We start from the raw sequence: 26,198 nt of genomic DNA, 5'->3' as shown, positions 1-26,198 counted from the left end.
CTGTACAAAATGAAATCATGCTCGTACTGAGAGGTCTGAACCTCTATCTAAGGTAAAAACGATATTGCACAAGGGTTGAGAGCTTCTATTTGTGTGCGTAATTCCCAATTTCTAATGCGGAGACCAAACATGTACCAACCACTTATCATTTAGCTCACTCCCACCGCAGTTCTATTGGTAAGATAAAGGAAACTTCCCACCAAATAATATTCTTAATGTATTTTATTAAAATTTCGAGTTTTTTTTATAGTTAATGGCAATTTTATATTTTTCACAACGAGTATACACGTCGAACGCACCGTAATAGAGACTTGGTTTGACGTGTATACACAAGTTAATAAGTTAATTTTTGCCTGTTTTCTTTTTGAGCCCAAATTTCTCAAGTACAGCTTGAACAATTATTCTATTGTTCTAAAGTTAGCATCATGCACATCAATAAATTTCATTCTAAACATTTTCTCAGCAAACTAGTTTTATGGTACTTCTGAGAATGGAGGAGGATAGTTACGCTTCTATCTTAAGTGCTAATTCAGTGAAAAAAATTATATCTTATCACCATGCTTAAATCAATAAAAAAAAACAACAAACAAATGTTAGCTAAAATTTTAAGTTTATGAAAGTAAAAAATGTTATATTATAAGGCCTATTTCATTATAAGGCAGGCTTTTTACGTCTACCTACCTACATAGTTAGGTAGCCCTAGAACGGTGTCGAGAAGCAAACGTAATTTATTATTTAAATTCTCACATATTAACCATTAAATAAAATACAAGGCCTAGATCCGGGGAATCGAACCCACTAAACCAACAATACATATCTAAGTTTTGCGGGTCTAGTCTTTCAAACCACTCGGCTATCGTGGCGCCTCACTCAGCTACCTTCAATTATTATTATGTGTGACATTTTTCCCAATAAAATTCAATTTTCGGAACACCTTTAGGAGTGCTGACTTGTCACTTGTACAATAATATTAAGAATCAAATCTAAAATTGAATTCACAAATTTGAAGAAGAAGAAAAACAGCTGATTGAAAACAGTAAACTGAACAGTACATATTTTGAGATTCTCTCGAATACGACCGCTACTATTTCTTTCAAAGTTGTGTAAGTCTGTGTTAAAATTATAAGGAGAGTATTCGAGAAAGGAAGCCAAGACGGGTGGTAGAGAAGTGATGAAGACGGATGAAGTTGAGAGGAAACTGAGAAATACTTTCCTTTTTACATACAAAGTGTTGTGACCAATCGCGTAAAAAGTTTTGAATAAGAGAAAAATCTAAAAAAAAATATATAATATGTTCATATGCATATGTGTGAGTAGTGCGAAGTATGAAGGAAATTAATTGGAGTTAGAGTGTGTAGAAAAGCTGTGGTGACCAGAGTGCGAGATAAAAGGTAAAGTAAAGGCAAAGAGAGAGATTGAGGAAGTGAGTGGTGGTGAGCGATTAGCGGAAGGTTGTCGTCAGTTTGAGAAGACTAAGTGGGTAGTCTAGTTGAATAAGGAGTAAAGAGTTTGTGGAGTACACAGAACGCCAGGAAAGAGGAGAACACTGAGATGGTTGTACTGTACTACCAGAGGGTGAAGGAGGCAGCCAGAGAGAGAGAGAGAGAGTATGGAACGTGGAGTTTTGTGGCTTGTAGTGAGACCATGGAGCCGGGGGCGGCTACAGCTACAGCTACAGAGAGGTGGCTTGGAGGGGTGACCGCCCGCTTGCCGCCTCCACTTCAACTCCAGCAGTAGTCATACTCTCCACTACTGTGTGTACTGCTAAATGGGTCCCTTCCTGGTCTCTTAAAGGGGATATTACACTACCATTCATACCCTTGTACTCGGCGTCTTCATACCACCATCCACTGATACTTCCCACTTTAAATTCACCACACTACGCTACGTTTCACCATATTTAACACAGATTTTTTTTTTATACACTATAAAAATTTTGTTTCTTTACCAGTTCGTTGCTAAAGTAAATTAGGTTGAAAATATAAAATAAAAGATCTTGTTCCTAACACTTCTTCTCTTGTTTAACAGGATCTCGTATGTTAGGGTTGTTGGAAATGGAGACGATCAGATATAAAAAAGATTTAGAACAATTTCCTACTTCAGATTTCTTTATATCACATTTGTTGAAACATTTTTAGATAAATATGGAATGATTATAAAACGAAAGTATCCTTTTTAAAAAAATATCGTAAAGTTCCCCAGGGAAGTGTTCTTGGGCCTGGACTCTTGGACCAATTCTCTTTCTCTTTACTTATGTCGATGATACGGCAATCCTCTTTCCTCATTAAGACCCGGTCGTAGCCTATTGCTCCCTTCAATCCCATATAGAATCTCTTGAGCCTTGGCTAAAGAAATGGAGAATTAAAATTAATGTAAGCACATTACATTCTCCCTAAGGCGAACTATTCTTCCATCCGTTTACCTAAACCTAACCTGGCCTAGACTTAAACGGAAAGAACTAAACAGACGACTCAAATTTCTCTCTAGACTTCTTGACAAACGATCGAAACTTTTCTCTAAACAACAAATAATAATACTGAAATCTGCCTGGACTTGCGGGAATGGAACTTTGGGGCTTAGCCAATGCTTCCAATATCTATAGAATCTAATCCTTCCAGTCAAAAACACTCCGTCGAATCGCTAATGCTCCTTATTTTGTTTCTAATTATACCTTGCACCAAGATCTTCTCGTTCCCTATGTTTCAGAAGCTGCAAGATCCCGTTACGCTAAATTCCACGCGTCAATCCCCTTCACATCCTAATCCACTAGTATCCCAACTTACTGCATTGCCTGGAAATACTCCAAGACGGTTGAAGCGCAGGTGGAGCCACGCGATATTTTCAATGAAGTAAGTGCCAGTGCACTTACAATAGTGAACTGTTCTTCTTTGGGAGTTTCACCATAGGGTGAATTCTCCCCTCATGTTTATACTATCAAATTGTATTAGCTTCACTCGATGCAGAAATAGAATGCAGTTGTGAAAATCAATAAAGTAAAAAATAAATTAACCCAGGCAGTACTTCTCGTGTTCCAGAGCCGAGTATCAAAGACTCAGAATGACTGTTGGATAGTCGAGTGACGGGTGCGGAAACTAAACTGATGGGTATGGATGATATTTTGGGGCTTCTAGGATATGGATGTCTTTTGAGGAGTAATTTTACCCAAATTTTGGATAGAGTAGAAAGAAGGCTAATAGTTCTATAGAAGGATACCTCACTAGGAGGTTTATAAGGTTTAGGGATAAGAATAATTAAGGAATATTCCCATTGAGCAGGAATTGAAAATGATTGTAAGGGAAATAATGGCCTTCCATTAATTAAAAAACAAAAAAATATTGTAAAACTTTACATTGGACTTAAGTAGAGCGTCGCGAAGTATTCAAAACCTAGTTTTAACCTCATCTGTACTCACTATTGGGAAACAAGCTTATCACAGCTTGCCAATTCATATCTCTGCTAAAAAATTGTATAAAAAATCTAAAAACTAATCAGAAATAGAGTTAAAAGGTGTGTAGAGTAACGTCTATCGTTTTTTAGTGAGTGATTCATTAATCCGAAAGTAGGAAAGATAATTGCCAGTTAAGGCCGTTCATTATGTCATATTAATTGCAGAAACTTCTTGGATATCGTGGAATATTTTGGTTTTAGGTTAATTTTTACAAACAAATTGTTAATTTCTAGTTAGATATTTTTTCTATTCCTCACTTTGTATTTTATTTTAAGCTGTTATCATTAGTAAAGGTACAAGCTGTTGGTTTTTAAGTAACTAGACTTTATATTTGAAAAAGTTTATAAAGAGAACGATAAGAACTGTAGCAACTACAACTTGCAAGAAGATATCCTGACACTGGAAGATCAACTTTTTGTTCCTTGTTTGTGGAAGAAGGAATACTACAAAACTATCCACTTCCGCTCCTACCACTGGCTCTTTAAAGACACCAAAAAAAAAAAAAAATCTAGATTAAATAAATTAAGAAAGCGGTGAAATTGGATGGTAAACTAATTACAAAGCTCACCACCAATTCGTCATGACAGGTCACTCCGTGACCTAAGGATAAATAACGAAACTTTTACCCTTGATTTATACAAATATTTCGTGTCATCTAGACTAATTCTTCCTTTTATTTATTTTTTTTTTTTTGTGTGTTCCCTGTTTCAAAACTTTCTTCAAAACCCTAATCCACAAAATGGATCTTGGACTTTCCAGTGGAAATAATCTCTAATAAGATTGGCCCTGAGTTATTAATTGGCTTAAAACACGGACACTCAAGAACAGAAGGACCTAGATCTCTACTTCCTCTTGTTATAGTACAATACGTACTTCTGCTGAGGATGAGCTGGTAGGTTGCATTTTTTAAACATTCCCTAGCTCAGGGGTCGGCAACCTATTTTAAGTAGAGAGCCATTACTCCTTAAATAATTTTAATAAATCTTACCAAGAGCCGCAAGGATGATAGTGTAAATAACTCTGTAGATCATTTGTATTCACAAATTATTATTTTATGATATTTAATAACGTTAAAATGCTTTAAAACTGTCCGGTAAGACAGTGGTAAAAGGGTTGATCGTCAAAAACTGCACGAAAAAGCGTAACGTTGAAAAACACCCAATTTTGACTATTTTATACATTTATTTTCACATATTGCAAAGTAAATAAGCAAATAAATAATAACTAAACCTGAGTTTGAATGAAAAGGCGGCAGTCCTACATATTACGTACTGTATTTTAATATAATTCTATTCAATTTCAAACCTATCTCATTTAAAATTTTTTTAGAAAAAATATCTGTACTTTAATAAATGCAATTTTCATTTGTTTAGATAAAATTGAAATATATAATTTATTTCGGACAGGCTGAAGAGCCACACAATTTGGATAAAAGAGCCGCATGCTTTGAAAAAAAGACAATAATTAATGCTGAAGAAAAGAAAAACTAATTCTGCTACTCCTAAAACCTTATTTACCCTAAAAATGTTTTCTTTTATTGCAGTCCAAAATTCTAATCAAATTTTCTCAAAACATTGTAGTTACAATTAAATAATTATTTCATTTAGTCACAAGATGGATGCATTATACTCTCCCAGATCCCTGAACAACTTAAAATCAATTGACTCAATCAAAAGTGGTAGGCCTACACACATGTAGTGGGCTGAGATCTGTCCGGTAGGATTGTATACGTTATAGAAATATTAAAATAGGAAGCCAAATTATCTACCTGATGAAGCTATCTCTAAATAAATGAGAATCTGTTACAAGTTGGAAGTAAAGAACACAATTATGTGATAGAGGTTAATTTGTCTTGGGCTCCTTTGCTGTAAAATTGGAACCTACGAGGGTCGTTTGAAAAGTCCGTGTAAAAATAAAAACTACTTAATTTTTGGGGGTAAACCTTTTTTATTTTTCAACATAGTCTCCTTTTAGGCTTATACACTTCGTCCAACGCTGCTCTAGTTTGTTGATCCCTTCCGAATAATAGGATTTGTCCAAGTCTGAAAAATAGCCATTCGTTTCTGCAATCACCTCCTCGTTTGAATAAAATCTTTTTCCCGCCAGCCATTTCTTCATATTGGGGAACAAATGGTAGTCCGAGGGAGCCAAGTCTGGAGAATAGGAGGGATGTGAAACGAGTTGGAACCCTATTTCCATTAATTTTGCGACCACAACTGCTGAGGTGTGAGCTGGTGCGTTGTCGTGATGGAAAAGCACTTTTTTGTGGGCCAATCGTGGGCGTTTTTCTTGCAGCTCGGTTTTCAAACGGTCCAATAACGATGAATAATATGCACCTGTAATAGTTTTACCCTTTTCCAGATAGTCGATGAGGATTATTCCTTGCGAATCCCAAAAGACAGTCGCTATAATCTTTCCGGCCGAAGGAACGGTCTTCGCCTTTTTTGGCGCAGATTCCCCCTTGGTAACCCATTGTTTAGAGTGTTCTTTGGTCTCAGGAGTGTAGTGATGTATCCATGTTTCATCCACAGTGACGAAACGACGCTTAAAGTCCTGCGGATTCTTCTGGAACAGCTGCAAACCGTCCTTGCAACACTTCACACGATTTCGTTTTTGGTCAAGCGTGAGCAATCGCGGCACCCATCTTGCGGATAGCTTTGTCATGTCCAAATGTTGATGCAAAATATTATGTACCCGTTCATTCGAGATGCCCACAGCACTAGCAGTCTCACGCACCTTCACTCTTCTGTCATCCATCACCATATCATGGATTTTATCAATGATTTTTGGAGTAGTAACCTCAACAGGGCGTCCAGAACGTTCAGCGTCACTTGTGCCCATATGGCCACTCCGAAAATTTTGAAACCACTTATAAACTGTTCTAATCGAAGGTGCAGAGTCACCATAATGTTTATCAAGCTTCTCTTTAGTCTCCTGAGGCGTTTTGCCTTTCATAAAGTAGTGTTTAATCAACACACGAAATTCTTTTTCGTCCATTTTTTCAAAATCACTCAAACACAAAGAAATAGACCGATCTGGCTGAAACTTGGTGGGTGTTCTTCCAAGAGATGCTACTAACTAAACATAACCTCGATACGCGCCAGTAGTGCTATCCCCCTGACTTTGCACGGACTTTTCAAACGACCCTCGTATAGAAGGGGAGACAATCGCTAGTAAAGAAGAGCACAGATCATTCTCTAGATTCGCTCATTTGGAACAATCTTAAGGAAAATGATGAATGAGAATAAAGATTTAAAAATAACAAAAGAAAACAAATTCTGTATTATGCGAATTCACCATTACTGCATTTACGTTTTCATAATTTCAAATTTTTAGTTCAAGGTTATAGCATAGCGTTTTACCAACAAGAAAATCACATAAAAGTTTAAAATTAACGGAAGTTGCCATCAAATTATCAGCGCAAGAATTGCAGCGACAAATAAAAAAAGATGCTAAGAGGCCATAAGTCTGCCATAAGAAACCAAAAATTACCATGAAGGTCAAAGATTACCTAAAATAAGACTAGGCTAGACCCAGTAGTGACTGTAGTGAGTTATGATTCTGAATGCTGATCCATGCTCTTGTCTGATAAGCACAGATCGAACTGCTGGGAGAGAAAATTTTCAAGGAAAATAACAATGGTCCAGTTAAAAAAAAACAAAAAACAGATTATTTCAGAATTAAAAGAAACCAATACTTGAGGGACTTAGTGCCCAGGTTAAGAGAACTCACTTTAGTAGTGGCTAAAATCTTGAGAAGCCTCTGAGATGACTGAGACAAGGGAACGAAAGATATCAGAGATTAGAAAGGGTCCAAAATAAAAATTCTCTCTAATGCGACTATAAAACAAGGAGAAAGGACTAGCAACAGGAGTGGGCTATGAAGAGAGAGAGAATGCTGAAAATTCTGTTTGGAAGTCAAGGTTCCGCTAGGACCGTAGAGCCACCGAGATGAAGAAGAATAGCTTAGAGACGGCGGTCATGAGCTCAGCCTTACCGCTACCCAAAAACAGCTTTTCTCACATCCTAGAAGCAGTCACCAGTTCGGGTTCAATGAAAGTATTTCTTGAAATATAACAAAAAGGTGCTAGCTCTAGTTCAAGAAACGGCCACAAGTGCTTCGTCTTACAGTAACAGAGAAATAGAAATAATACTACTAAGAAGGGAAGGGATTAGCTATGAGGTTAGCATACTGGACTCCCACGCGGAGGTCCCGGGTTCGAATCCAGCAGCTGACCCTTAGATTTTCTCTTCCTAGGAGCTTCTTACAGCTCACTGTCCGGTGATGGACAGTGTTGTCTGTAACGAGAGAACACTGTCCGGAGGCCGGCAGTGCACTGGAAAAAGCTCCGGGCGCTAATGACCTCAGCTGTTGATGCGCCAAAAAAAAAAAGAAAAAAAAAAAAAAATACTACTAAGAGAGGTACAAAATAAATCAGATCTTTGATTAGATAAGATTAATTATCACCTCGCTTGTTCTGATCCATTAAATTGTTTAAAAGTACAATTAGGGATAATCCATATCCCAATTTAACTTCTCGGTAATTTGTCCCCATATTTAGTGAGAAAGGAATCAAAACAGAAAAAAAAATAGAAAGATTTAAAAGTGTAGAACACGCACGAGAACAAAGTAAATAAATGCAATCAAACAATTGTAAAAGTGTTGTCGTAGTGTGTTTGAAGAGGGACAAAGAGGCGAAGCATTAATTAACACAAAAAGGTTTGCGTGCTCTGATTTTAATCGTTTGGGGGTCCACAAGGGGTGGAGCTGAGTGTGACCACCATCTTGTCAACTAACCACAGGATCTCTGCCCTTCGCTGTTATCGCCCTAAACCGTCAACTCCCTTTAGCTGGCCTAATGCTACTGCAGCAACATTACAAACCTACACCTGCATGCTGTAGGGCAACATACAACTGCATTTGTCTCCTCTAGTAATGGTGAAATGGAAAGTAATCATTTTCTTAGCTTCAAAAACTGTAATTATTTCTCTAAATTAAAATATACCTGGATTAACATGTATTTTTACTAACAGGTTGCAAGAACAATGTGTCACAATGGTACAAGTTAGTAAATGCTTCATAGGTACTAATGTTATCGGAGAAACCACTGTGTATGTCCCACCTATCATTTGAGACAAGTAATACCAGGAGAGGATCTTGATAAAGTGTTACAGGTGTTTTGTGAAAAGAATGGTCTGCGCCGCCAACGTATTTCAATGAGTATATGTTGAAAAAAGCAGTCAGGTACAGGCAGCCGAAATGCGTTTCCTCCGAAAACTAGAGGGAAAGACGAGGAGAGATAAAATAAGAAATTCTACTATAAGGTCTAATCTCGATGTCAGACCGGTGGAAGAGCTGCTAAGAGAACACAGGCTAAGATGGTTTGAACACATGATGAGGATGGACACAAGCCGTATAGCAAATCTTTGTTATGAGGCTAAGATACAGGGGCAGACCGCGCACAACATGGGAAGGGATAGTGAGAGAGGAACTTGGATTGGAGAAGAAATAGAAATTTGACTGAGGGTAGGGATAGTTGGAAAGTTTTAGTGAAGGCACCTCGACACTGAAAGGTAAACGAGGAACGATTAAGAAGAAGAAGATATGTTGAAAAAAGATTGGTTCATTCTTACAACGGATCATACGCCTATTTTTGTCGTTTAGGGCAGATACGAGGTTATTTTCAATAAAAATTTCCGTATTTTCTAATAAGAAAGGGCCAAAACCCAAAAGATTTGGCCAATTTGAAAAGAACGCCCTGCGATTGGTTGTCGAGGAAAGTTTCAAACAGGCAACGAGACGGAAGGAGAAGGTCAAGTAAGACCTCCCAGGATGTACGATGTGGGATGATCAAGGAGCTTGGCAGGCTATGATCTGACTTAGGAGAGAAGTCAAGGAGGAAACCCAGCAAAAATAAAATTTAGGTAGAGGTAACCCACTGAATAGTAGAACTTCTATTTTTCAAAAAGATGAAAAAATAAAGAATAACTAATTAAACATTTTTAAGAAAAGTGATATTTCAAAACCTCATACTCTTACAACTGTCCAGATTATGTGTAACAAGGTGGAAATCACAAAGTAGACTAGATGGGAAATTTGTCCTACACCTGTTGCATTGTAACAGGTATATTTGAAGGAATTTACCATTGAGGAATACTAACCAACTAAAACTATATTTCTAATAGTATAATGTTATTCACATACTAACTAAATTGCGTTTAATTTGCACAAATTAACTCCTAACATTCAAATTTTAGGATCTCTAACATTTGGTAAACTTTTTCGAAAAGACTATGAGATTAAACTAGAAGAATGGCTACTACAGGAAGGGCATTTTCTGCACACAATAAGCTGTAAAAGTTTTACGATCAGCCGAAGAGAACTTCGTTTAAATATAGTAGATCTAAAACAAATTTAGATGTAAGCAGGGATTATGTCAAAACCAAATGAATTTAGCAACTGATTTTCGACATTAACTCCATGCTTATGAAAGTTGAAGTGCAAACTGCAGCTGAAAAGTAACAATAGTACTGGAACACCTTCTAAAATCTTGCTTACAAATATATCTCAGCACATAAAAGATCAATTACTTCCAAATTATACAAATATGAACACATATTATTGGAAATAAAACAACTATACACTTCAATAAAAATTAATAATATCAATTATAATAATAAGTTATTACCATTAATACTACAAAAGGCAGTTATATCAGTAATAAAATATTATAACAAAACGTAATAACTGAGGTGTATTTAATGAGAGAGAATGTGACTTTTAATATTATTGAAATAAAACTGCCTTAATAATTTCATTTAACTAAACTTTTAATCGTATTTAAGTAAAGGATATTAAATTTATTATTAACAAGCATTAATAAAGATAATTGGGTGATTAGGGATATTTAGGAAGGTGTAAGCTGATTGTAGCCAGAGAGGTTTAGCGGGACATTACTAAATTATTATTTATAGAAATATTAGGACCGTATGGCTCTAAAATCATAATTAACATACCGAATTTTAATTGCCTTCTGAATGTCGAGGTAATTTAATAAAATGATGGGCCATTTCTAACTCAAATATATAAATATTAATTTCAGGTATATTTTAAATTGTTCACACATTACAAAACATGCAGTGTTCGATGAAAATGACAAAAATTTACTGAAAACATAAAATTTACATTCTATAGAAAAAGGCGAATCAATTTTTATTTTTAACTCATCACTACCCACTGAAGATGGCAAAGAAGTGTAGCCATCAATAGGAATTAAACGTCATCTACTACCAACAAGAAGCTGCATGAACATGGAAGCAAAAAACTTCGTAGTCCTAATCAAGAAGGGAATCGGCGAAGAAAAGTAGTCCAACATATAGTTTGGCATCAGAAGGCATGGGTCAAGAAAGCAAGTTCGAAATGGCTAGGACATGTGAAGAAGTTATGGAAACGAAAGCACTGTTTCAAGACTTCTTCCTGGTTCATCCTAGCACAGCAAGAGAGTGGCCAAGACCTCGATTGAGAAAATACAGAAGTACTGCACAAGATATGAAAGCATGAAGAACAGTGGCCCAAGAACGGTAAGGATCATTGAGGGGCCAAGATACTACTTCATTAAGTGTCAAAGAAAAAGTTATAATTTTTGTTTTCCTGTAAAACAAACATTTTAAGTAATAATACAAATCATTTTTGTGGTTCAAAGCTCTAAGAAATGAAAGTAATTCTTAAACTTCGATTACAGAATATCTGAGTGTGCAAATAGGAACATAATAAGAACTCACTTGGGTTGAGCATACCTACAGCAAACTCTAGCCCAAACAAACTACAACAGACTTCACAAGCACCTAAAACGTAAGGACTCTTAACTAAGGTGTAACAGATCTTTTAGATCCAACAGCATTTGGCTTTACTGCCATTCCCTAAACTAAATACATGAAAAATACGATAAGTAGAAACCCTAATGAACATTTAGGTCCCAACAAACTTGAAGATAATTCAAGGAAACAAAGAAATACTAACGGCAGACGGAGCTCTCTCTCACTGAGGCGTGAGCAGTTATAAAATAGAAGATAATTAAGGAGGTACCCACTTGAATGAAAATAAAGTGAGAAACTGATCATCTGTACTGCTTATTCATGGAACCAAAAACAAATAATATTAAATAATAAACATTTTGTAGGTTCCTTATTTCGTTAAATTGTTCTTTGCTTATAAATGACTCAAGCATGGAAATAGAAATATAAAAAATTGAGTTATTGATATTTACTGCAGGATAAGAAACAATTTGAGATGAATTAGGAGGTTCAGTTTTATCAATACCTATATTTATGGGCTCAATTGAAGTAAAAGAAACTTCTATTTATTGAGAGATAAGATGGAAACGAAAGATCATGAAGCAAAGTATGGAAACAAATTAGAATTTATTGTAGGAGCCCTGAACATCTTACACAGCTAAAAAGGATTATAAAAAGTAATGATGATAAAAGCCATGTGTAAAGTAAGAATTCTCCTTGCTTCTGAACGATTAAAAACTGAAAACGGTACCAATAAAAAAGTTTTTTAATAATTATTCCTCAGAAAAATACAGTTAAACTATAAAATGATAGAAACAATTGAATAGTTGATGGCTAATCATAAAATATAATCATCTAACAAAGCTAAGTTGAAGTCAGTCTTAATTATTTCAACTTACTTCATAAAAACGCTTATAAACAGTTTTAAATATTTAAGAATATTTTGTTGGTTCTGATTTTTTTTTTCCAGCTTTCTTGAATAAAGCTGTCCATTAGAGTTGAGATAGGCTAAGAAATCTCAGATTAAAAATATTATTTTTACTTTTTACTTAGAAGACAATGAACTAAGTAAATTGCCAAAGAGATTAGATGTGCCTATTCTTAGTTCTTTATTAATTATAATGATCAAAAAAAAAAAAAGATCATTCAGAATGTTCATCTTTCATAATGGATATATAATTCCACTTTATGTATTAAAATTATATATCATTTATAATCATTAAAAGAAATAATTGTAGTCGAGATTTTTTGGGTATACAATTAACATTTCATAGAGAAATAAAAATCTCTAATAACAATAATAACTAGATGTTTGTCCCTCATTTTTTTAATTCAATATCTAAGACAAAATCCAGCAACTACAAAAGATGCAGGGACCAAGCTAATCTCTGTATCGTTCTGAATAATTTTAGAATTTGGTTAGCCGAAGTGAATAGACTGGAGAATGAATGAACTTCAAATATCTTATTAAATTATAGCTATAAATGATTAGATGGCGCTTAAAACTTCATAACTCTAAAATAGAGCAGGAATTGACTAAAATTATCTTCAGGAGATGCATTAAAAGAATTCTACCATAAAAACGAAAAATGCATCCATCCTTTGGAGAATAAGTGACAAATGAAGTTTCAGCACTTTAAAAAAAACATAATAATGAAAACTTTTGCTTAAAATTAAATCGTTTATACCTTAATTAATTTTATGGATCGTTCAGCCAGCCACTTTATCCTCAGCAATAAAATAGTTTTCATCCAACTTTACAAGACACTAACTTTTAGTAATAGTTTCTTATATTACACAAATTTAATTATTTTCTTCACTTATAATAAATATGAACAATACAATAATACAGTTTAGAAAACTTTCCACATTTCACAATTACTTCACTTTCTTACATAAAAAAAGATGGCCACTCTTCGAAGACACTATCCGGGAACTGGGGCACTGGAAAAATGAGACCTAGTTATTAAAATAAATATATTAATAAAAATATATATGTAAATAAAATTAATATTGATGGAATATTATGAAATGAATTCATATTTTAATATTTTATTTAAAACAAATTCTAATTACGGTTTTTAAAAAAATAGAAATTTAACATCGTGAAAAATATAAAATATAATAAATTAATTATTCTTGATTAAATTTATACTAATTAAAAATATTAATTCTTACCTTTAATTAAAAAACTTTAATTATCTTATTATCTGATCTTCTCGCCTCTTCTCATCAGTTCATCTCGCGATATCTTTTAGGTCACCTTCAATTCTATATGTAAGTAAAATTTTCATTAATAATTGTGACAAATTTAAGTTATTTGATTGTATAGGTAGTTGAATTCACATTGATTTAAAGTAATAAAACCTTGTACAAAAGCAAATATACTTTAAAGAGAGATTTGATTGGGAAAAAACAAGTTAAAAATTCAAACTGGAATTCATAATCCAACATGGCGATTAGAAAAGTTAATGCCCAATACAGAGATTACATAGTAATATTTTGGTATTTATTTAATTTTAATGTTTTTTATTGATATTGGTTTTCGCCAATCTTCTTAAATATCTCAAAACTCATGTTTTATGTCCAGGCTTAGTGTTATTTAATTCAAAATAAAGTGATTTTACTTTTTGGTGGGAATGAATATTGTTGGTTTTTAAAATAATTAACTTCTCTTGTTAAATGAACAATGTTCTAATGCAAAATTAACTTGGTATTGTTCTACGAATAAATTATTAACACTTCTTGACTTAACACAACTTTAGCTTGATAAGTTTGTATATTCTTAGATTATTAGAAATGAGATTTTCTTTAATTTGAATTCTTAGTTTAACCAATTGAGTACACTTAAAAGAATGAGGAATTCTGTCTAAATATTAGAAAAGACACACAAAAATTACCTGTCAAATGATGTTTTTTTAACAAAAAGAATCTGTTCTTCTTATTGAAGAACAGAGATTGTAGCACTGAACTATTTCAATGGTTATTATCAATATTTTTTAAATTTTATCTTGTAACTCATTGTTTGGGAATGAATTAAAGACAAATAAAACTTCACCCGGTTATTACACAAAATTTCTTCTTGAAAGTGAAGAAAAATATCATTTAACGCTTAATTTCTGTCTCTGATATTGAAGAAAATAAGAGTCCTTAGATAAATATTATATTTGCAACATATTATTACTAGAAAAATGCCCAATATTCAACGTTTTACACACCTTATTTGATGTTATCCATATTTTGTGCCGAAAATATCTTTCAAATCACTAATACTTGTTATCTATTTCAGTGAAGTGTCGGTGAGTGCAGTGTCCAGTGTGTGAGGATTTTATTCATCTATTTTGGAGGTTGTGATCGTCCAACTCTCTTTCAATGATAAGGTAGGCAATTTCTCTTCTGTATGAACACAATATTTAAGTTGATCTATTGTTAATAAATGGTATTCAAAACAAAGAATTATATCTACATGAACATGAGTTACTAAGGTTAAAACTAATTGCCCATTTCAAAACTTTGAATGATATTGCATTGCTTCTTTTGGGTGCATTGTCTTCAACAGTTGTTGGCGATCGTCTTGTTTCATAAAAGTGGATCTCAGGCAGTCCATCCGTTGTTAAGTTAGTGCACTGACGGATCATTCTTCTACCACGAAGTACCTCTCCTTCCAGGTCCACTTTCTAGCATGTGAATCTTCCTTTCAGTAATTGAATTTGATAATTTGGTGGCCCTTACTCTCCGCATTATATGAACAAAGTACTCTCATTTTGTCTATCTTTGAACTTCGAAGAATATGGCGAGTAAAGCTTAACTGTAAATATAGGTTCGATGGCTTCTAAGCGTTTTTTTTTTTTAATGTAAACTAAGTATCATTTGATAATTAACATAATAGTCTGAAAAACAGTTTTACAGCAAATTCCATCCAAGTATGAACACTTGAATCAACGAATTAAAAATCGATTTAAGAAAACAAAAGTTAAAACAAATACAATAACCTGACACCACTGGCAACGTGACCTAACCATAAACACAAAAATGGCAATTCAGATAGTACAAGTGCAATGACTGGGAAGTCCCCACCACTTTTAGGCCTATCATGGCAGAAAATTTTATATTATTTTCATAGTAGAGCTATCTAGAGGTTCGATTTGTAAACTGTTTTCACCATAGTTATTACTTAAATTGAAAGTTGACTATAAGTATCTTATTGGAATGGGATTATTTTTTTAAAAAAATGGTAATGGTATTGGAATGGAATGGAGGTTGTTAGTTTATCTTGTTTAGAATTGTACTTAAACTTTTCAACTTTTTAAGTTGGTTAAGCATTTTGTAGAAAGCCACTGATTAGATTAGATTTTTTTCAAAGTTAGACCTTGTGTTTGACTTTATTCCTACATAAAATTGTTGAATTACATCCGATAAGTGGGCAACTTTGAGTTGTCCATACAACTTTTCGCAATCGCTTACATATCTTGCATTTAGAAAATAAATGCAGTGGTAGGCATCAGGGAACATACTGGCGAGCAAAGGTAGTCTAGCTAGATTCTGATTTTACTTCTCTTCAATATTTTTACTGATTAGCCTTCTAATTTGTGTGTTGCAAACAATTTCACTTCATGATATTTCAGTCATTTATTGAATATAGAGTCTTCTTGACACTGTATATTCTCGTAATGCATAATTTTAAGAAGAAAAGGTGCCTAAAAAACAAATGTTGAAGAATAATGTCATTAAAAAATAAATAAATACAAGTAGATGGTGATAAAAAAAAAATCACTTTTATACCATTGTAATGAAGGGGACATTCGGTACTATAAATCGACAAATTAGATAATAAAATTTCAAGAAGCGTACACAATATTTTTTTCTAAATATGCTACATTATGTAAAAGCATATCGTGCATTGGTTATTTATTGACATCATTAGTGGAGGAATATGCCCTACTATGTAGGAATATGAGAGATAGGAGGAGGTATGTTTTTATGAGCTGAAACAACTCTAAACTAAGTTGTGCATATTAATTAAGTTTGCTACCTATTGGAATAACATTCCAAACAATATGATTCCTTTTATATACTATATATAAGCGCCATGATGGCCGACTCTACCAGCATTCAGTATTCTAAATCATGTAGTTTGTCAGCTTTATCCAGTATTATATTAATCTAGTAATCATTTTGGGTTTGAAAAATCGATAGTTTTTTTTTTTAAACATACCAACCAATTTGCCTCTTTGATTATTTTTATTTAAAAGATATGGATACATAGTTGACGGGGGGCCGTCACTGAATTGGTTTAACTTCGGCCATTTATAAAAATGTCATGAGGTAAAACAAGGTTATTATTAATAAACGTATATTAATAAGGCTGACGCTTTCAACCTGAACCAGATATTATACTGATTGAATGAAATTAAAATTATGACATGGGGAGAGCATGAAGTATGCGATACTTCAGAAATTTTTCTTTTCTACATATTGGGCAGGTGGACAATTTTCTATCTTTGATTTTATCAGTCATAGGAAATGTGTATTTATTGTATCCCTGACCGGTTTAAGACATTCATCTATTATCAGAGGTAAATTAGTTTTATGTGGAGATTTCGACTTCACTTTTGTTTCAGGACAGTTTTCTCTTCACTCACTCATTTTATAGTAAATTAGGTCGATGAAACCAAATTTGGTTGTTTCCTTTATATATTCAAAACTGAAGCTTAGTAAAGAGGGGAAAAAAAGGAACAATTCGACTAGTTGAATCACCAATCTGTAATATTTGCTCTAAATATTGTGGAAGTTAACTGTAATGCTTTTCTTAACCGAGACAGAGTTAAGGCGCAACTTCTTAATAGCCGTCAAAAGCGCTGGGTCATTCTTCCTAATTTACCAGGCTCTTTACGGTTTTTACCCTTGTTATTTACTATAAACCGGACAGAAGTGGTTATCTTCATGTAGATGGACATCAAGTCAAGCCACTGACAAAATTATTATTATTATTTTTTCTCAGTTAGCGTTTAAGGATAACCTTTTTTTTTCTTCTTTTTTTTTAACAAAATAAACTGAATTTTCTTCCTTGTTTAATCGGTTTTGGGTTTTTAATTTGTCATTTTGTTTGTTTCATAAAATGATCAGTGAATGTTTTCAGTAATTAAAACTGTTAAAAAGTTGTTGAAGGGTTAATCGTTAAAAACTGTCCGAGAAAAAACGAAACGTTGAAAAACACCCAACTTTAACATTTTTTTTTGGTCTATTTTTCTGTAAAAGATAAAATTCCAAAAATGTTCTTTTCAAAATTTACTTTTGTTTAGAATTTATGAGATGACATGCTGGCCTACCATAAAGAGTGAAGTACATATATAACAGCGAACTGGCCTTCTATAGGACTGCCTAACCACCCCCTTCCCCCAAAACTGCCCTTAATCGAATGATTACAGAAAAATGTTCCCTATAAAAGTTATAGAACTATTTGAGACCTATAATTATACCAAGTTTGGAGAAAATCCAAGAAGCGGTTTTTTAGAAAAAGTTAAAAAAGTGAAAAATCTATTCAGTAAAGTGGTACTTCCGGTCGAGCTATTTTGACCAAAAATTTACTGTCACTTTCGCTGGTGGCACCAGAATGAAATATCAAATTTGAACTCTTTACGACTTTCCGTTCCTGAGATATAGAGGATAAACTGACTACAGGCCAGTAAAGTCAGCACAAACCTATGCGATTAAGGACCGATGGGTTAGAAGTTGGAAAATTAATAAGAAAAAGAACAGATTTCCAAGAATCACTGGATCTCTAACCCAACCTGCCTTAGCCGTGTTTTTTAATATCTTATTTCTCTCTCTTCTCTTTAACAAGCCGAATGCGATCGGTTTTTATCGGTAATCTTCGGCTCAACTGACCATGATTTTATTTCCAATATTTAATATTTAACATCTAATATGCACACTCACACGACTTTCTTTTCTTTTATTCTTATCAAGCCGAATGCGATCGGTTTTTGTCGGCAATCTTCGGCTCAACTGACCATGATTTTATTTCCAATATTTAATTTTTAACATCTAATATGCACACTCACACGACTTCCTTTAACCACTTCCTATGTAGTTGGGTTTTCGTGTAAATTTTACTCAATTAAGTCCAAGAGTAATATGTCTTTTTCTAAAATATATATATATACATATATTATTTATGAGAGGCTATAAAGTAAATAATCAAATAAACAAATAGATGTATACAAACATCGCCATTGAGTTATTTCTCCTTGGATAGCAGGAAATCGCGTAATTAAACATATCCGGCTATGAAAGTATGTTAGCGTATGTTGGATGGGGAAGGGGTAGTTTATGTTATTTAGATGTTTATTGCACCTGGTCCTTTATGTTGTTTTCGCTTTGTTCTTGTTTAATACAATTGTTTTTTGTTTTTGTGTTGTGTCCTGCATTTAATTTTGTTCTTATTGAAATAACTGTTCTATCTTAAGCAGAATTTTTTTTTTCTTAACCTTCTGTCAGGCGCGGCGAGACTTTTTTAGCATGACCAGGCAAAGTTTATCATCAAATTGTTCACATTAAGTCATTGAAAAGATGTTACAATTGTAACAAGATATAGTGTAAATTTTGAAAACTTTACTTGCCAAATATGAAATGATGTCTGGCAGTAATGGCTTCTGATGACAATAATTATACAACAGATGCCTTTAGGCAGGAAATAAACTTCCTTCTTCAAGCCAGACATACAACCCTTTGGCAAACAAAGAGAAGGGACAATCGGTGCTTTAAGTAATGAGGGGGGAGAAGTTATTTATGCTTTCTAGTTTAGACACTACACTGTGTATATTAGCGGTAGCGGGACTAGAAATTTCGGAAGTCTGGGTGTTGCTAACAAATTTCTTGTAGAGGAGCTGGAAAACAAAATTATCGTATAAAATAAAATTTCTGCTAAAATGTATGTGTTTTTAAACACAAAGTACGATTATTACCAAAAAAAATCAATCGAAAGAAGCATTAACTAATACAAAAAATAATATTAATAATAAACAATTCTACTCAAGTCGGCAAACATATGATTCAGTGAGCAGCGCTGCTATTGGAATTTAATGGAAATAATGAAATAGGTAGAAGGTTTCAGTTTGTTTATATGTACGTACACAGATTTCTTACCTAGGATGCCTTTTCAATATTTTTACAGTTTAAATTTCTTTGAACTTTAATCGTAACTCATTAATGAAATGTCAGGTGTAATGGGGATAGGTTATCTTGTTGGTTACACAAAATGTAAACAAACTATTGTGTGCATGTGTAAACCAATGGCTGATAGAATTACGAGAAGATATAATTTTATATATTCACATCTCACGCTACGTTTATTATATAAATTACATTGGTTAAAACAGTAATATTCATTTATTACATAATATATTTTCAAATGTTTATGTTTTTAAAATGAAAAGAACTATGTAATAATAGAGAAGAACACATCCAACAGTGTATCTATCGTTTTAATATTTTGAAACAAAATTAAATACGATAACTCAGAAAAAAAAAAAAAACAGTTTAAATGGACGGCCTGGTGTTGGTTAGTGGTGTTATATGGTGTAGCGAACTCACAGCCTCATAAATTAGAATTGTTGCAAAAAGCCCTTGGTGCCGCCATTAAATTCAATGGGCCCATTTAAATTGTAACAAGCGTACGTACTAGCACACAGTTTGTCAGTCTGTGCCTCTATAGCCTGGCTGCTGGCTGATATCCCCCACTTCCACTAACTCCAAACATCCCCTCCATGTTCACTACAAACAAGATTTCGCAGGCAAGATATGAGAATGGAAGGGGCTATTGGGGCTACATTGCTACTGTCCCCATCAAACATACACAAATAATATTCATTTTTTATTTTATTTATTTATTTATTTTTTATTTTATTTATTTTTTTTTTTTTATTTTATTTATTTATTTATTTTTTATTTTATTTATTTTTTATTTTATTTATTTTTTATTTTATTTATTTTTTATTTTATTTTTTATTTTATTTATTTATTTATTTTTTATTTTATTTATTTATTTTTTATTTTATTTATTTATTTATTTTTTATTTTTACCGTTATCACCGTATTTATGCAGTTGTCAAATGACTTTCTATGAAAATGCAGTACATATTTGAAGCGATTTTCCTGTTCCTTTTTTTCACCCGTTTTTTTTTTACCTTCTCTTACCCCTTCTAAAATGAAAATATTGTAATCTAGCCAAGATTTGAGTTTTTCACGGGAAGGCAATGTTTAACATTTAATAAATTAACAAGTTGTGTGTTAGTTTTATTTTTGAATTATTTATTTATTTTATTTTAAATTTATTTCGTTATTTACAATGGGTATATACATATATTCAATATAGTGCTGCACGAGAAACGAGACAAATCCGAGACAAATCGGTACCGAGACCGAGACCGAGACGAGACTTGAGCAACCGAGACCGAGACATGATATATATCTCGTTGAGAAATCTCGGTCTCGTCTCGGTTTTTCAAATATTAATTTTTAGCTACAAAATTATAAAATTGAGTTATTTATTAATAAATAATCATTACGGGTATTGAATAATTATTAAAAGATACGATTTTATTATATATGTTCAATATTACTACATCTATTTGACTTCGAATTACATAAGTAAAGTAATGCCTATTTTTTCAGGCGGGGCTTTACGTCCAGCTACCAATTAGGTGTCGCGGACGGAGGCGACTAGCAAACATACTTAAATTTCTTCTACTAACCATTAAATAAAATCCAAGGCCTAAGACCGGGAATCGAACCCAGTACCACAATGCACATTAGCTTCGCAGGTCTTGCACCGCTCGGCTACCGTAGTGCCCCCTTCGAATTACCTAATTTTTACATAAATTTACTATTCATATCATTCATGTAGTTGTCTTCTTTTACACACATTTTCATTACCAATATATAAATTAAAATAATTATTAGAAAATAATAACATTTTTTGAAAAGATTATTAATAGCAAACCACTTTTAATACTTAAACAAAAATTCAAAAAAACCGAGACCGAGATATCTCGACGATACCGAGACCGAGATCGAGACTGCATAAAGTCTCGCCTCGTCTCGGTCTCGTGCAGCACTAATACAATAAGTGAATAGGAATGAAAGATAAATGGATGCGTGAAAGGCAGGAGGAGAGAAACTACCCAGTGGTAGAACTGTCTACAGCAGGGGACCCCAAACCTTTTTTTGATCATGGACCCCTACATAATTTTTCGAAATCTCCATCGACCCCCATAAAAGTAATTTTCAGTTAATTAAAATAAAACTATCTATTAGGCACTGTGTTTGTACATTTATTTTATGATTTTAAACATTTTTATTAAAGTAATTTTACATTGTGTAACAATAGTTTTATGAAAAATATCTTAATATTGAAATTTAAATACCTTAATATTTCTTAAATAATAAGAAATTATAAATAAGTAAAGTAACTACAGTATTGCTTCTTAATTAATGAGATGGGTGTGCTCCTGGTGATTCTTTGCAAGGTTCCGCTATATTGGGTTCGAAATTGTTTTTCCTTCGACCCCCTGGCTCAGATTGACCCCCTACTTTTGCTAACTAGGCCCCTGGGGGGGGGGTCTACATAGTCCACTTTGGCGACCTCTGCCCTACAGGATATGATTTTTAGTTCTTCAGAATGCGAGGTCGCGGGGCCACTGGCGATTCAGTCGGCCAGTAGGATTGTTAGGGATGTCAGAGGAGGCGAGAGACTGTACTAGAGGATTGGAGCAAGTGGAGAGTATGGAACTTTTGATATTTAGTCTGGTCGAGTTGGTGTTCGAAGGGAACGTTGAGGTCGTGGTGAAGAGTGAGGTTAGTCACCGTAGAAAGGGAGCGTCAGCTATCTGTGGGCAGTAGTTTTGACTGAAATGTTCTGTACTGTCCGTATGTTTGTAGGTTTGGCTGAACCCCACAGCTCTAGTCCGTAGGTCCACATAGGTTTGAGGATAGTGTTGGTTGTATATTAAACGTTTCCTGTTCAACGGGCAATTTAGAGCGTCGTCCAAGTAGTCTGTAAAGTAGTTTCGCACCTTTCGTCATTGCTTGTCTTTTAAGTCTAGTGTGTGGGTTCCATGAGTCGTTTGTATGTAATAAAAAAAACTATACAAAATCTTTTAAACTAGAAGAACCAAAATGCTCAAACTGATGATCAAGTTCTTGCCGAAATCCCAAGATCTAAAATGCAAACTTTACTGAGGACATTTTCTCCAAGTGGGGATATTTCTTCCTTCCCTTATCACTAATCAGAGGAATTATAGCGTTCTTTTAGGTTTTCGATTTCAAGTTTTCCTGATTTTTTACAAATTGGATTGTTGGATTGTTTATGGTCAGAGTATGACGTAAAAATACAGAAAATTGCTGGAAGTTTAAATTTTGATATTTGGTCCAAGTGTTTAGGATTTTGGTTTCAAACTGCAAACCGGAAGGCTTTTCTTTTTTGTTTACATTGAGACCAATTTTCATCAATATTTTTATTTTACTCCTCAAAAAATTATCATGTTCTCTTTCATCCCTTCTCTAACTCGGTCAAAAGAAAGTTGGCTTGCAAACACGAACAAACTAGTCTTGGAAAATTTTTTGTTGATTGGTTATCGTGGTAGTTTATTGGGAAAAATCTCTGTTGACAAGAAGGGGGGAGGAACTTTAGTGGTTTTTCCTGTAAATGGCGAGTGGTTCACTAGAGGGTGGTCGTAAATTATTATTATTTTTTCCAAATTTTATTTTTGTCAACAACCTCACTGCCTTACTGATCTATTTCCGGCCATTTCCTGTTGTAAAACAAACCCCCCCACCCGATTAACCTGTCCCGCCAAATATTTCCTCCTTCCAACTCTGGTCTAGGACATCCATAGGGATCTTGGTTTCCTATGTATTGTCCCACGTGTATATGTATTTGTGCGCGCGTAGTAGTATAGCTAGTGGCGCTGTTAGTTTTGCTTCCTTTTCCAATTAAAAGTAAAGATAATTTCCAAAATGAAAACCATCCTACGCCCCCCCTCAGACTATGCAGTGAACATGTATGCGGGCAACAAAATTTACAGTTCTGTTTACATATACCTATTTAACGCGTTATAAATTGATAATGGCGAGCGGACAAGGCTGACTCTTGGAGGCGGCCATCGGGGGTGGGAACAAGTTTTGCCTAGTGGCTTTTCTCGTTTCCCAAAACTTCTCCCTTCGTAAATGAGGAATTATGGAACTAGGGAAATTTCCAGCTCCTAATTATTGTGTTCCCTTCTCGGGTCCATGCACATTTATTTACACATACATAACAAACGGGGGCAGTTCGCCGCCCTCCGCGCGCATTTGTTATATTCCCTTTATAAAATATGTCTTCAATCCTTACAAGTTTCAAATTATAATAAATTATTCTTTGTAATATATAAGTTTTGTTTTTCTCCATTTACTTAATCACGCTAAATTTATAATATCTAATAAAATATTATTACCACTACAAATTTTGCTAATTTAGTAAAAGATAAAATTTATGTATTCTAAAGGCCTGCAGTGTTGGATAGTGCCCAGTGAGTGGGGCGAGTGTAGTGGTCCAGAGCGTGGCTTTGTAAGTGGAAGATCCCCAGTTCGAATCCCGCGTATGACTACTTTTTTGTTTGTTAGAAAAATTGTTTATAGTAAAGTATGAGCTTTCGCCCCCGTTCACGACACCTAATTGATAGTTGAACGTTAAGTCCCGCCTGAAAAGAGAACATCTAAAAAAAGTGATTCTCAACCACTGTACCGCGAAAGTTTTGAAGTGTGCCGCCAAATTTTAGAAATACATACAATAAATCTTCAATAGCAATCCTCTTCCTTGTACAGATCTGGTGCGCTACCTTGGGCTCTACATAGACAAAAGACTCACGTGGAACCCACACACTAGACAAAAGACAAGTAATGGCGAAACGTGCGAAACTACTCTACAGACTATTTGGACGACGCTCCAAATTACCCATTGTACTCAAACGCTTAATATACAACACTATCCTCAAACCTATGTGGACTTACGGACTAGAGCTGTGGGGTTCAGCCAAACCTACAAACATACGGACTGTACAAACATTTCAGTCAAAACTCCTCCGACAGATAGCTGACGCTTCTTTCTACGGTGACTAACCACACTCTTCACAAAGACCACAAAATAAACATAAACTATATTACACAGTCTATTATAGATAATTAAAATACTTTCAAAACTTATCTTATTGTTTACCGCCAAATTTTGAAATTGTTAAAAGTGTGCCGCGCGAAAAAAAAAAAAAAAGGGTGAGAATCACTGATCTAAGGTTAGTGACGCTCTGAGCTTTTTTTCAATCCACTGTCGGCCTCCAGTCATTATTCTCTCTTTACAGACAACACTGTCTCATCACCGGTTAGTGAGCTGTAAGAAGCTCCTAGGAAAGAGAAAAATCTAAGGGAGCCAGCAGCTGGATTCGAACCCGGGACCTCCGCATGGGAATCCAATACGCTAACCTCAAAAATTATTATTGCCACTAAAAATTTTGCTAATTTAATATAAGATTAAATTTAAGTATCCTTCTTAGAGCGCATTTTTTATTGCATTTCTAAACAGGTTTCGAGCTGTCATCCAACACCATAGGTTAATTAATTAGTTTGGTGTTGAGAATTCGACTTCGAACTTTGTTCCTCTCACACTACTTTCGATTGGTCAGGGATGCAATACATTTGCGTGTTTTGACGAATAAAATCAACGATTTCATTTTCTCTTATTTTAACCTATGCTTAATGCTCTTAGAATGGTGCGCGCGCTAATGTACGGCAACAGATTGTGACAGTAGTATTGATAAGAAGGAGAGGGGAATATCCGACTGGCAGAGGAACGGCCAGAGATTTGTGGTCCATACGAGAAGAGAGTGTACACTACAGTAGACATACATTCGAACAGACAAACGCGCAAGACACATGTTTGCATGGAGACGGCAAGCGGAGACCGGAACCTCCCCACTGTTCAACACCTCTCATTCTCTCTCTCTTCTTCCTGCCTCTATCTCTGTCTACACGTTGCCTCTCCCACTCGCTGAGTGCTTTGCCTTTACTGACCTCACGACCAGAACAGCTTTGCTCCTGGCCTATCACCTTACCAACACTCCCTTTAAGCTGGAATCCCTGTGTTATCCATTTGTATCCAGATTTGCGGACCACTTTACTTAAACTGTGTACCCTTGCCTCTCTACTTCCAGCCGTTTAGCTAATTTAATTGTTTTCAATTACTTTCACAGTTCTTATCGCTCTATGAAAAATAGTCAAGAAAGGGGGGAATGGACATAGGCAATTTAAATTAGAGGTTGGAATAGTGGGGGACGCCACCAGTCTTCAAAACACTTTTTACATAGATACAATTCAATACTTTATTAATAATCCATAAACTCTGAGAACAATAAAATAGTCAGATGTACAAGGCAATATACACGTGAGGATAAACAATATATATAATTCCAAAAGGGAAGAATAATTACAATAATTAATTGTCCAAGACAGTATGTAACTGGAGAAATGACCTTGTACCTTATAAAGTGCTTGACGTGCACCAAATACAATAAAATAGTCAAATGTTCAAGGCGATATACACATGGGGATAAACAATTTATATAATGACAAAAGGGAAGAATAATTACAATAATTAATAGTTCAAGACAATATGTAACTGGGGAAATGACCTTGTACTTAACAAAATGCTTGACGCGCACTAAATACAATAAAATAGTCAAATGTACAAGGCGATATACACATGAGGATAACCAATTTATATAATGACAAAAGGGAAAAATAATTACAATAATTAATAGTTCAAGACAATATGTAACTGGGGAAATGACCTTGTACTTAACAAAATGCTTGACGCGCACTAAATACAATAAAATAGTCAAATGTACAAGGCGATATACACATGAGGA

General features: G+C 34.2%; 1 protein-coding gene across 7 annotated transcripts in view; it reads right to left on the bottom strand.

The window, feature by feature from the left end:
• The window catches only part of LOC141449934 (uncharacterized), a 383,560-nt gene extending 365,010 nt beyond the window's left edge, over nucleotides 1–18,550 (bottom strand). For 4 of the 7 annotated variants that reach the window (XM_074119888.1, XM_074119893.1, XM_074119892.1 and 1 more), the window contains exons 1-3: nucleotides 14,460–18,550; nucleotides 13,420–13,512; nucleotides 12,930–13,185 (exon numbers count right to left, since the gene is read on the bottom strand). In XM_074119888.1, the coding sequence (XP_073975989.1) occupies nucleotides 12,930–12,992 (63 nt within the window). In that variant the 5' untranslated portion in view covers nucleotides 12,993–13,185; nucleotides 13,420–13,512; nucleotides 14,460–18,550. The other 3 variants (XM_074119889.1, XM_074119891.1, XM_074119890.1) reach the window with 3 other exon arrangements.
• Nucleotides 18,551–26,198: the final 7,648 nt, after the last annotated feature.

This window comes from Rhodnius prolixus, unplaced genomic scaffold (genome assembly GCF_049639745.1).
Source record: "Rhodnius prolixus isolate KJV_2025 unplaced genomic scaffold, Rpr scaffold_2, whole genome shotgun sequence".
Taxonomy (NCBI): domain Eukaryota; kingdom Metazoa; phylum Arthropoda; class Insecta; order Hemiptera; family Reduviidae; genus Rhodnius; species Rhodnius prolixus.
The sequence above is the reverse complement of the archived record's forward strand: the minus strand, read 5'-3'. Positions and strand labels throughout refer to the sequence as shown.